At 39.0% G+C, this 13235-nt stretch overlaps 1 protein-coding gene across 1 annotated transcript; it reads right to left on the bottom strand.

Moving 5' to 3' along the window:
* Nucleotides 1-762: 762 nt before the first annotated feature.
* On the bottom strand, nucleotides 763-11655 carry miox (myo-inositol oxygenase). Its single transcript, XM_066723922.1, has 10 exons — nucleotides 11529-11655; nucleotides 10493-10576; nucleotides 10287-10367; nucleotides 9594-9756; nucleotides 4188-4255; nucleotides 2806-2915; nucleotides 2420-2487; nucleotides 2085-2134; nucleotides 1859-1971; nucleotides 763-1149 (listed from the first exon to the last, which is right to left on the bottom strand). Exons 1-10 carry the CDS (start codon nucleotides 11544-11546, stop codon nucleotides 1041-1043), a joined length of 864 nt encoding a protein of 287 aa, XP_066580019.1. The 5' UTR covers nucleotides 11547-11655; the 3' UTR covers nucleotides 763-1040.
* Nucleotides 11656-13235: the final 1580 nt, after the last annotated feature.

The following is a 13235-nucleotide window of genomic DNA, read 5'->3' as shown; positions in this document are numbered from 1 at the left end:
AGACTGAACATGATTGTTTAGCCTAGAGTTCATAGTGATTTAAAAACAAAATAACCCTAATTGTGTGTTTAAATTATATAATCAGCTCTTGCACTCTTATTTCTCCACAAAATTGTATAAAGCAGAAAGTAATGTAGTCTGGTTTATATGTGTACTTTGCAAGTCTAGCTTGTCATTAGGTTCTATTCCTTTTGAAAATGGAAGCTTCCAGAGCTCATACATATTTAGCATGTGGGTTTGGATTTGCCTCCATTACATTTAGGAAAGCTAGAATTTTCTTGTTGTGGACATATGTGCAGGATTTAGTTCAGGGGTGGTTCCTCAGGCTAGCTATATAAGTAGTGCTGCAGCCCTGTGTACAGAGTAGTTGTAGCTGAGTTATTGTAGAGCTGTTGAATGGAGCTGGGGGCTAACGGAGAAGTTGAATGTTGCTACAGCTAATATTTATATTTTGGAAGTTATTTTCATGCCATTTTTTTTAATTACTGAATAAACTCCAATCCAGATCATGTCTGAAGCATCCATTTAATTCATTCTTATAATTTAATAAGATAATGGGAATTATATTATTAATCTTAGCAAATCAGTTCCTGAAAGTCTTCAATTTGTTTTGAATCGGGTATTTGAAGTTTGCAGCTTCCAATCCTGTCGTATGTTATCTGCATTTTATTGCAATGTTTGATAACGGCTGTGTGACAGGGCAAACAGGAAAGCAGACCTTTTGAATAGCACACATCTGTAAAGACTACAAGAGCTCTGATCTGATCTACAGCTACAGAAGCGTATTTATTACATGAAAACCCAAATCTTTAATATAATTGCATTTTAGTTGTAATAAACTAATGTTAAGGGTTACTCCTGGGATACAATATTGTAGAATCCTATTTTGACATATTTAACATGTATGTAGGAACAATTACAAAAAACATACTTTGTTTTCCCAGCGAGAAGATTGAGACAAAAGCATTACTATACAACATGATTGAAGTGGATCTCCTTTACAGCACACGCATACAGACACCTGGAACGGATGCATCTTCTCACCAGTACAGCTTCCCCGGGCAGTACTTGTCAATGAGACGCTGATAGTATGGCTTCAGATTCTCAACATCAGGTAGGTCTGTACTCTTCGTATAGAGGTCAAATTTGCTGTGAAGACACCATGAAAAAATTATTTTAGCTGAAAAAACATGATTGATTGGCTGTATAACCTTTCTTCTTACCATGTTGTTGTTGTTGTTGTTGTGCTGGGGTGTAGTGCACAATTATTACAGATAAATGAGGTCTTGAGTGGTGAAATCTAGTGAGACCTTTAAAGCTGTTTTCGGCAGGAGACTGGAGAGAGGTGCTATTTCTCGGGGCAGTATTTTGTATAGAAGTGAGCGTGGTTGTGGCTCTAGATTTAGCAAAGCTTCTGACGCAGGGGAAGGGAAGCTTGTCACATGACATGTATGCTTGTGTGTGTGCATGGGGGAGAACCTGACTGGTCATGCTTAGGAACAAGAGTGATGCGAGATTGGGGTCGGTCCTCCTCCCGAACTTTACAGCACTCAAATGTGTGATAGCGATTGACCTGCTTTTAAAGACATGCCACCTGAGTGATATGTTGTGATCTTATGAGGAATGCGAGTGATATGTGTGCACTACAACAGGGAATTTATGATTGCATTTAAACCCAACCAGCCGTTTCCTTGCAGTACTATACAAGACATTGAAAGTTGACAACAAAGCTGCTGTCTTCCCTGTCTTAATTAATTTGCAGCAGGGTTTTGATGCAGACTAAACACAATGTATCTCTTCGGCGTTTTTAAATGTTAAATCCGTGTAGAGCATTTACATTAGTATGCATTTTACCCACTTGAACTCTTTCACCCAAGGTAACATCTTCAGATCCTTGTCATTGCAGAGATATGTGTAGTCTCCATGGGTGTGCCAGGGATAGAATGAGTGGAACCGAATCATGTACAAGCCCTTGAAAGAAACATGTGAAAACCTTTCATTTGAGTTATTTTTACACATGCTTTATGTGATGTGGGTACTATTTTTCAGCCCGAAGCTGTATCAAAATGTTTTTGTAGACGTACCTCCTCTGGAATAGAGCAGTTGTTGAATTTCATCACCCTGTAAATATATTCTGAAAGGAAAGTGAAGGACACATCAGTTAAGCATTTGCTGAAATCTGTCTGAGTAGAATCTTTGAAACCTGAAAGTCTTTTTGAGGAGACTGAAGTGCTTAAAATTTCAATTTCAAAAGAGTATGTTCATATTTACCATTCATAAGTATATTTAAGACATTTAAATGCAAAATATTGTTGTTATTCTGGTGAATATGGACCTTTCTTTTTCTCTGGAGATATAACTAAGAGACATACTCAAAGAAACAAAATTGATACATGAATGGAACACATGAGACACTCACCGTCATGACCCCAAGACATGTACACGTTGTCCAGTCCACAGTTAGGCTTGTATATCCCATATTTGGTGCTAGGAACAAATTATGATAAAAATCATGATTTAAATAAATGCAATGATAAAATGACTTCAGGTAATATCTGAAGTGACTTGCTGGGCGAAATCCCTTGCAGGTTAGGTCACTTCATGAGGAGTTTTGTAAGAGAATTAATTTAACATTATGTTTAGTAGTCCAGTTTCTATAGACACATTCACAGGCTTTGTTGGCTTTAATGTCCACAATTAAATGTAGTCAAAAAAACAAGCAAAACAAAATAGCATCCTCCCATTTGTAAACATTGTGATGTTTTAAAGTTAAGCATTGTAACAAAGCCTGAAATATTACTGTACTTGTAGGATGGGTTGTTGTTATCTGGATTTTCCGCAAAGGTAGAGTCCTTGAAAACAATCGAATTCTGGAAATGGCAGCCAACTGGGAAGGTGTCGCCAACAACTGCCCACTGGAAAAGTCAAGAATCTGTATCAACAAGGTCCCCCCCATGAGCACAGTTATTGACATCGTCGCTACCACAGTTGATTTGGCATTGGAGCAAGTATTTTTTTAAATGTTCTGAAAGTAAATGGACTGTTTGAATTAAACTAGAGGTGACTTTCTACCATGACAACTGTTTAAGTTAATTTCATATGCACCCAATATTACTCCCTGAGTCCTATAAATCATAAATAATGGTGAGGTGCAGAAATCAAACACAGCATTGTCTCAGCTGTATGAGTCAGGAATATAATGGCCTGCTGTGTCTGAGGGATCACCAGAAAAGCTGACCAGCACTAACTAGATTTCATGATACTAAACAATTAGTACAGCTAATATCCTTCCTCACTGGCTTCATCAGTTGCTTATGGGGATGGTGACATCCCCTGATGTTGGTGCTTGTGATATTTTTAGTTTTTTCCTCCTGCGTCAATATAAAGCCTAATCTACTGATTGTGTGACTTACAGTTTGTTTTTCACAACTGCTAATGTAATATTCCAGAAACTGTCAGCACAGTTTTCAAAACTGTTCTTACAAATGGCAAACCTCAACAAAGAAAAGATCACAACTTTCACAAAGTTTACAAAAGTAAGCAAATGTCCAGATCATGTGTGATTCCTGTTGAGTAAACACAAAATATAAGTGTATTTCAGGATTTGGTGCACTTGTTTGGTTTTGCAAGATGTTGAATACATTTTGAAATGGAAGCTTCGTGCTGGAAATGCGTGAAAGCTGTGTGAAAGGAATGAGTCGTTTGGCTGTTTGAGAATTGTGCAATGCTTCCAGGAATTGTGTTTTAGTAAATGAGAAACAGTATACCCCCCTGAATCAAGCTGGAGCAACTCCTATTACATATTACCTGCTTGATATACAGTTAAGATGTCCTCTTAGATGTATAAAAGCACAAGGACTACAAGACATTATATTGATTCATTTTTAAAGTGTTTTTTAAGCACTATTATATAGCAGGTTGTGTTTGAAACTGATTTATAGGACCATTCCATTTGTTTGCAGCTATGAATGATACCTGAATAAAAACATACATATCCAAAAAGAACAAATAAATGATTGCATGCATGTAGCTTATCTTTTTAGTTTTTTTTTAAGCTGTTGATTTTTGTTTGTTTTTTACACAACAAGACTCCTGTCCAGACCCTCAATGGTGACCACGAGATTGAAATGATCTCTGGGATATAGTTTCCATTATGAGGTTGCTAATGAACTCTACTGTCCACTGACCTGCGGCTGTCCCCAAAGAGCCATGATCTTCCCAATGTCATGTATGAGGCCCACCAGTTGGAACCAATCTGTGGCAAAATCACAGGCATTAAGCACAACATCACATACAATGATATGGGTTAATATAAGCTCCTCTGGTTTGATGTGGTCGATGCCTTTCATAATTTTGAAGACTTGGATCAAGTCCCCACGTAGTCTCCTCTGTTCCAGGGTGAAAAGGTTCAGGTCCCTCAGTCTCTCAGTAGGACATTCCCTTCAGACTTGGAATAAGTCTGGTTGCTCTCCTCTGAACTGCCTCTAGAGCAGTGATATCTTTCTTGAAGTGTGGAGCCCAGAACTGTCCACAGTATCCAGATGAGCTCCAACTAGTGCATTGTACAGTCTGAACATTACTGCCCTTGTTCTCAATTCTACACTTTTGACAATATACCCTAGCATTCTGTTTGCCTTTTTTTATTGCTTCCCCACATTGCTTGGATGGAGAAAGTTAGGAGTCCACATAGACTCCTAGGTCTTTCTCATGCGTTACTTCATCTAGATCTGTACCTCCCATAGTGTAATTATAGTGGACATTTTTGTTACCTGCATGTATTACCTTACACTTGTCCACATTGAATTTCATCTGCCAGGTGTCGGCCCACAACTGAATATCATCTAAGTCCCTCTGAATAGCCTGTGCTGCCAAGATTGTATCTGCTGAGCCACCTACAGTGGGGGAAAAAAGTATTTGATCCCCTGTTGATTTTGTACGTTTGCCCACTGACAAAGAAATGATCAGTCTATAATTTTAATGGTAGGTGTATTTTAACAGTGAGAGACAGAATAACAACAACAAAATCCAGAAAAACGCATTTCAAAAAAGTTATACATTGATTTGCATGTTAATGAGGGAAATAAGTATTTGACCCCTTCGACTTAGTACTTGGTGGCAAAACCCTTGTTGGCAATCACAGAGGTCAGACGTTTCTTGTAGTTGGCCACCAGGTTTGCACACATCTCAGGAGAGATTTTGTCCCACTCCTCTTTGCAGATCCTCTCCAAGTCATTAAGGTTTCGAGGCTGACGTTTGGCAACTCGAACCTTCAGCTCCGTCCACAGATTTTCTATGGGATTAAGGTCTGGAGACTGGCTAGGCCACTCCAGGACCTTAATGTGCTTCTTCTTGAGCCACTCCTTTGTTGCCTTGGCTGTGTGTTTTGGGTCATTGTCATGCTGGAATACCCATCCACGACCCATTTTCAATGCCCTGGCTGAGAGAAGGAGGTTCTCACCCAAGGTTTGACGGTACATGGCCACGTCCATCGTCCCTTTGATGCGGTGCAGTTGTCCTGTCCCCTTAGCAGAAAAACACCCCCAAAGCATAATGTTTCAACCTCCATGTTTGACGGTGGGGATGGTGTTCTTGGGGTCATTCCTCCTCCTCCAAACACGGCGAGTTGAGTTGATGCCAAAGAGCTTGATTTTGGTCTCATCTGACCACAACACTTTCACCCAGTTCTCCTCTGAATCATTCAGATGTTCATTGGCAAACTTCAGATGGGCCTGTACATGTGCTTTCTTGAGCAGGGGGACCTTGCGGGCGCTGCAGGATTTCAGTCCTTCACGGCGTAGTGTGTTACCAATTGTTATCTTGGTGACTATGGTCCCAGCTGCCTTGAGATCATTAACAAGATCCTCCCGTGTAGTTCTGGGCTGATTCCTCACCGTTCTCATGATCATTGAAACTCCACGAGGTGAGATCTTGCATGGAGCCCCAGACCGAGGGAGACTGACAGTTATTTTTTGTTTCTTTCATTTGCGAATAATCGTACCAACTGTTGTCATCTTCTCATCAAGCTGCTTGGCGATGGTCTTGTAGCCCATTCCAGCCTTGTGTAGGTCAACAATCTTGTCCCTGACATCCTTGGACAGCTCTTTGGTCTTGGCCATGGTGGAGAGTTTGGTATTTGATTGATTGATTGCTTCTGTGACAGGTGTCTTTTATACAGGTAACAAGCTGAGATAAGGAGCACTCCCTTTAAGAGAGTGCTCCTAATCTCAGCTCGTTACCTGTATAAAAGACACCTGGGAGCCAGAAATCTTGCTGATTGATAGGGGATCAAATACTTATTTCCCTCATTAACATGCAAATCAATTTATAACTTTTTTGAAATGTGTTTTTCTGGATTGTTTTGCTGTTATTCTGTCTCTCACTGTTAAAATATACCTACCATTAAAATTATAGACTGATCATTTCTTTGTCAGTGGGCAAACGTACAAAATCAGCAGGGGATCAAATACTTTTTTCCCTCACTGTATTTTAGTATCATCTGCAAATTTGACAAGTTTGCTAACTATCCCAGAGTCCAGATCATTAATATAGATTAGAAAAAGCAAAGGCCCTAGTACTGATCCCTGTGGAACTCCACTAACAACCTCACTCCAGTTAGAAGCGACTCCTCTAATCGACACCCTCTGTTTCCTATACATCAACCAGTTCACAATCCATCTACTTACATTACCTTGAATGCCTACAGCTTCCAATTTGAGGATCAGTCTTTGGTGTGGAACCTTATCAAAAGCTTTTTGGAAATCTAAGTATATCATATCATATGCTTTCACATGATCTACAGCTGCAGTTGCATGTTCAACATTTTTTAATAAATTAGTAAGACATGATCTGCCTCATCTAAACCCATGTTCACTATCTCCAAGAATATGGTTTTCATTGAGATGCTCCTCTATTTTGTGTCTAATAATTTTTTCCTACATTTTACAGGTGATGCAGGTGAGACTGATTGGTCTGTAATTTCCTGGCTCAGTTTTGTCCCCTTTCTTGTGGATTGGTATGACATTTGCTGTCTTCCAGTCAGTTGGCACATCCCCTGTTCTAAGTGTCATTTGGAATAATCGAGTTAGCAGCCTATAAATAATTTCCCTCATTTTTTTAAGTAGTGTTGGAAATATCCCATCTGGCCCAGGTGATTTGTTTGTTTTTAATTCTGCTAGTCCCTTTAGTACCTCCTCCTCATTTATCCTGATCTCTCTTAGGGTTTGACTGGACTGATTGTCAACCTGTGGCATGTCATCTGTTTTTTCTTTTGTAAAAACCTCTGTGAAATTTAGAATATTTGCCACATCTTGTTCGTTTTCCAAGATACCTCCATTTTTGCCCTTTATCTGTTTCACCTCCTCCTCTATTGACCTCTTGCTGTTGTAGTATTGAAAAAAGCTTTTTGCATTGGTTTTAGCTCCAAGAGCTATGTTTCTTTCTATTTCCCTCTTTGCTTTCCTGATCCCTTTCTTAAGATCTCTTTACAGCTCAACATATTCTATGTATTTTGTTTCATCACCATCCCTTTTGTATGCGCTATACAACATTTTCTTCCTCTTTATATTTTCTATTAAACCATTTTGGCCAGTGTTTTTTGTTCCTCAATTTGCTAAGTTTTCGTACAAATTGCTCCTGAGCCTCAAGTAGTATATTCTTAAAATATACTCATCCATTTTCAACTAACTCTGTATCCAGTGTGCTCCAGTCTACCTCTTCTAAGTGCCATCTCATACCTTCAAGGTTTGCTTTTCTAAAATTGAAGACCATTGTTTTAGACTTGGACCTTGTTTTTTGAAAGAATGCCTCAAAGCTAACTATATTGTGATCACAATTTGCCATTGGTTCTCTAACTAGTGTCCCTCTGACTCTATCTTGGTCATTTGAAAAGATCAAGTCAATACATGTGCTCTCTCTGGTTGGTTCCCTGACAATTGAGTTAGAAAGCAGTCATTTACCATCTCAACCATTTCCATTTCTGCTTCCGTAGTCCCCACTGGGCTTTCCCAGTCTAAGTTTGGGGAATTGAAATCCCCCATTATAACAGCCACATCCTTGCTACATGCAGTCCTCATTACACTGTACAATGCAACATATTTCTGAATATCTGAGTTTGGTGGTCTGTAACACACTCCTACCACTAATCCTCCAGATCTCTTGTTAAAAAGTTTCACCCACAAAGATTCTGTTCCGTTACTGGGATCTAATTTGAGTTCTTCTGCCTCAGTGTCATTTTTCACATATAATGCTACCCCACCGCCTCTTCGATTTTGCCTGTCTCTCCTAAACTGTGTGTATCCTTCCAACTTGTATTCATCCCCATCATTTTCTTTAAGCCATGTTTCTGTCACTCCTACAACATCATAGTCACACACCAGCACTGTGGCTTCCAAGTCTAACATCTTGTTCCTTATACTCCTGGCATTGAGGTACAAACATTTCAGGACTTTCCTACTGGCAGTTTCCCTTGGTTTTCTTTCCTTAGTGGAACATATCCTATTGTCAGAGCTCCCTGCCCCCCTGGTTCCTAGTTTAAATGATTCTCAATTTCACTGCACATACGCTCTCCCAATGCATTAGCTCCCCTTCTGTTTAGATGTAGACCGTTCGGTTTGTACAGGCCCCATCTATCCCAGAAGAAAGACCAATGCTCCATAAACCTTAACCCCTCTTCCCTACACCAAGCTTTCTAATCTCTGCCTGTCTCCCTGGCCTGGCATGTGGTACCGGAAGTATTTCAGAGAAAACTACCGTGTTGGTCTAGATTACTTTAAGCAAGTGATCTCCAACTCAGTGTCTGCTTTTTGGTTTAAACCGTGCAAAACAACCCTTCCCTCCAGATCTCAACATGTTTAAATGAAATAGAAAATAGGTTGCTTTTAACAGTGCAGAGAAATGTGTTTTAAAGTTTTGTTTGTAAATGCTGTTAAATGTTGAAATGACAGACATCTGAGGGTTCCAATGTTGTTTGAAGTCTGGAGCAATTTCTCAAAATGGGTGCCTGTTCTGCTTTAATGAAAAAGATCAATGTAGGCGTTTGGTCAGATCTGTGCAATACGGTGTTTCCCACTATTCTGCTTGCATGTTACACTTCTCACTAATGAATGTCAACTGGAAGCTGCCAATCTGTACTGACCTTTAGGAAAGATGCTTTGAATTCCTCTAGCAACATCCCTTTTTATTGAGTGTACCTTCAGATGCATCATATTGCATGATTAGTCTTTGTCTTTTGATTCTCGATAAGCTATCTCTTTATTGTAAACTGCTCTGTGTGAGCATTACCTTTCGGCGCCCAAAGAAGATAATCATTTCAGCTTCTGGACAGACAGTTATTTCATTATTACTTCACCCTCTGAGATGCCATCATTTCAACATTCAGTAAAAAAGGACTTTCCATTTGCACAAAACAGGAACTTAATTTACACTTCACACACATCTTTCTCAATGACCAGTCCTCCCACTTGGTATTAAATCTGTCACATTACAGTCATGGACCAGTTAGACTGAATACACTCTGTCAATGCATGATCACAAAATGTAGTATCTTCCAGTTTGGTTAAAGCTATGCAGTATTTTTATTCTTTTCACACCCTCACCTTTGTCAGGGTGTGCCTTGCGAATCCCCTCCGCCGTCTGGAAAGCATGGAACGAGTTGGGGAAGTCAACGTCGGGGTCAGACTCATCCACCAGTTTGTCCAGAGCATCCAGACTTTCCATGACAGTCATCTTGGTGTGGCTGCACCCGGCCCACTCGGCATGCTACAGGGAAGGTGCATCTTCTTGGTATTTAAGTGTGCAATGTGAGAAAAAGGGACTGGGTCCCTTTAAAAAACATGGCAGCTTATGAACGAATTAGATTAGTTTATTGACTGTTTGGTGGACTGTTTGTAGTTTAGTTTATTTATTTTTCTGGTGTTAAAGTGTGTGTGACCATGAGACACGAGCAGGGAGGCCAAGTCCTGCACTCCCCTGCTATAGACTCATACTCCAGCAGGGGCGCTACTTCCTGCACTCCCTGCTGTAAGCAGAGCCGATTGTGAAACGAGTGACCGCTGCTTTGATCGTGGAGAAGACACGCCCCAATGGCCCAAGTACAGGTGGGGTCAGTCACAGCGACTACATCCAAGTATCTACACATTTTTGTTGCTTATCTAAAGCTGTATTCACTTCACGTTTGCCAAAGAAACACACCGTAAAATGTCTTATAATTATCTTACAAATTGGATTGGCAGCATAAACCCAAGTCATCCACTTTGTTGTGCAATGAATACTAAACAAAGCATGCATACCTTTTGCTTCACAAAGTCCATGGTCTGGTTGGTGTGCATCAGTTTGTAGGTGTTATACACCCGCTCAATAAGATCCCCACTCTGAAGGGCAAAAGAAGATGTACAGTTATATTAACAGTGATGGCACACTTTGCAAATTAGCTCAGGTATACAACTTATCTTCAGTGCACTGAGCTTGCACTGAGAATTGGGAGCTGTAGGCCTACCTCAAAATTCCTGAACCCAGTTTTCTCTTCCGTTGTTTTATTTGCCTCATGTTCTGGTCGATATACCTTTGAAGGATCAGGTCCCTATCATAGTAATAACAAATAAAACAGAAAACAGTTGTATACAATATAGTACAATGTAAAAACAATGCAATGTAAAAGTAAATAATGCCTTTTGTCAATGACTGACAGATTGAATTGAAATGCCAAATAAAATAATAGTTTTGACTTGAAATTTAAAAACTGCAACTGATTTATATTTGAAAACGAAAAACTGACACCAATTAATACAAATTGGGAGGAAATTCCATAAACCGACACCGGTTTATACAATTTTGAAAATCTATACTGAAATTAAATCTCATTGGTCCCCATGGTTGGTACCTCTGTATTCGCAAATTCAATATGAAACTTCATAATGAGAAGTGATGTCTGTGCTAACACACAGATATTGAAGTACAATTCCCAAATTGCAATCAGTGGTATAATATATACAAACATGTACAGACAAAAAGTACATTTAGATTTAATTTTAGTTTCAAGGCGACACTAGTACTCTTAACGATACTTTAGTTCAATTTTATTTTAGTATATTTATTCAAAAGTGAATGTTAAATTCAAGTATTTTGATCGTTTATTGATTTGATTTATAGATAAGTGATTCGTTGATTGAGTAATCCAATAAATTAACATTCATTAGTATTGCAAACATACAGGCAGTGTGATTTGACTAAATGAGAACACAGCATAACCACAAGATAGTTTCATCAGTAGTTTACCAGTAGAACAAAACACTCGGAGATTAAAGCATAGTTTCTGTCAATGGGGAAGAAATGGTTAACACAAATTCAACATCTGTTCCTCTGTGCCTCTGCATTCTACACAACTATAAATGTGCATAATGGGGAAAATCAATGCCCTGGTAATCTTTCTGGCATACTAAACATGAATCAACCCAAACCTATCTTGCATTTTAACTTATTATATCCCTGTCCTATCATTTTATTATACAAACAATTCAGAATAAATGGCTTACGGTATCGATGACCCTCATTTTGCTGCAGTTTCTCCAAGTTGACTAAATAATTATAAAAAAGTGTTCATATATATCAGTTGTGCTGCACCAGGCCTATACAAGGATATATAATTGACAGGTTTAAAGGATAATCTCTCTGGCACATGTTGCACCTATGGCAGTGAGTACATGGTCATTTTTTAACTTCCATCTGTTAGGTAAGTAAAGCTGTTCCTCATCAGTTGTCATGGTTCACTTGGCCGAGCTCCAATAAAAGTGCTTACCACTTTCATTTAATAAAATCATGCTTTAACTTTGAGCAGGAACCCAAACTTAATACCCGACTTTGTCCCCCCAGATTCACAATGACTCAGTTTTTTCCATTCGACCAAAACCAAAGAAAACATGAAAGATATTGAATAATGTGAGATTCCTGAATTTATACGCCTTAACAAATTATGATAATCTAATTGTCAACATGAATAATTTTGTTTGGACTAGTAGATATACTGATTTGCTTGTTTTTTTTTTTTTGTTTCAGTGATTGTTTAATATATCTGTTATATCTGTACATGATTTCAAAAAGAAGTATATCTTGCATTATGGTGATCCGGAACAACAGAGCTGTGAAAGAATCTGACAAAATTCCCTATTATGAATACACACATACTGTCTAGAAAAGGTTTTGTTTGGACTAGTAGATATACTGATTTGCTTGTTTTTTTTTTTTGTTTCAGTGATTGTTTAATATATCTGTTATGATATTGTTATTGTGTTGTCCATACCTTCAGACTTACCATTTTGGCAAACAACTTGGTAACTTTTGTTCTGAGATAGTTTGTGTATTGTTTAAACAGCAGGTAACAATCATTCCATTTATTTGTTTTTCAGCCCTATCAAAATATGGGAGGAACGTTCTGTATTTTTTGCCTTGTCTACTCCCCTCACAGTTATTGGTTCATTCTGTCTGGACTTTCTCTGAATTCAGATCAGTATTTACCTTTGTCGCCATTCCTTCCTATCATTTCCATATATTTGCTTTGTAGCAGACCACAAACATGCATGTTTGTCTTCCTGTACTAACATTTCACTTGAGTTCAACCCCAGTAAATTATCAATGCCACAGAAACCAAATTTGATCTTGTGGTAGCCCAATGTGTTAAATGTGAAAACAAATACATTGGGTGCATTACAAGAGTAGGGTTCCCTGTTGCCACATTTTGGTTGCCTTCCTTTGCTGCAAACAAAGGTGGTGCCAGAAATGTGTTGCTGCGGTGTCCCTCAATGGTGCTGCCACTGGCTGTAATTCACTTTTTAAACCTGTCCGTTTAAGAGACAGGACCAGGTTCACAATTCTTCTCTCTATACAGTCATTAATGTACTCGAGAACACCCCAATCACGCTGCCCATAGCATGTTCTCTATGCAGACACAGTTCCTGTCAGCGTTAATACAGAAACATTGCGCATGAATAAGTACATGATTTCTAAAAGAAGTATATCTTGCATTATGGTGATCCGGAACAACAGAGCTGTGAAAGAATCTGACAAAATTCCCTATTATGAATACACACATACTGTCTAGAAAAGGTCTGTATTCTGTGTAGAGTCTCTCCTTTCATGTTTGTCAGCAGGGAGCCCCCTCGTGATGTTGGTGTCGATGACATCAGTGCTGAGGCACACACAGCACCCTAGCGAATTCCATGTCAAGACATCCTGCAGTGTGCAGT

Source organism: Amia ocellicauda, chromosome 15 (genome assembly GCF_036373705.1).
Source record: "Amia ocellicauda isolate fAmiCal2 chromosome 15, fAmiCal2.hap1, whole genome shotgun sequence".
In the NCBI taxonomy this organism is placed as follows: Eukaryota; Metazoa; Chordata; class Actinopteri; order Amiiformes; family Amiidae; genus Amia; species Amia ocellicauda.
This window is presented reverse-complemented; position numbering and strand designations above follow the sequence as displayed.

Excerpts from the sequence above, each read along its gene's own strand:
- miox (XM_066723922.1), bottom strand. Across the intron at positions 9,757-10,286 it reads TGGACTTTGTGAAGCAAAAG|CATGCCGAGTGGGCCGGGTG; the intron begins GTATGCATGCTT and ends CCTTCCCTGTAG. Across the intron at positions 4,256-9,593 it reads CAAGGCACACCCTGACAAAG|ATTGGTTCCAACTGGTGGGC; the intron begins GTGAGGGTGTGA and ends ATTTTGCCACAG.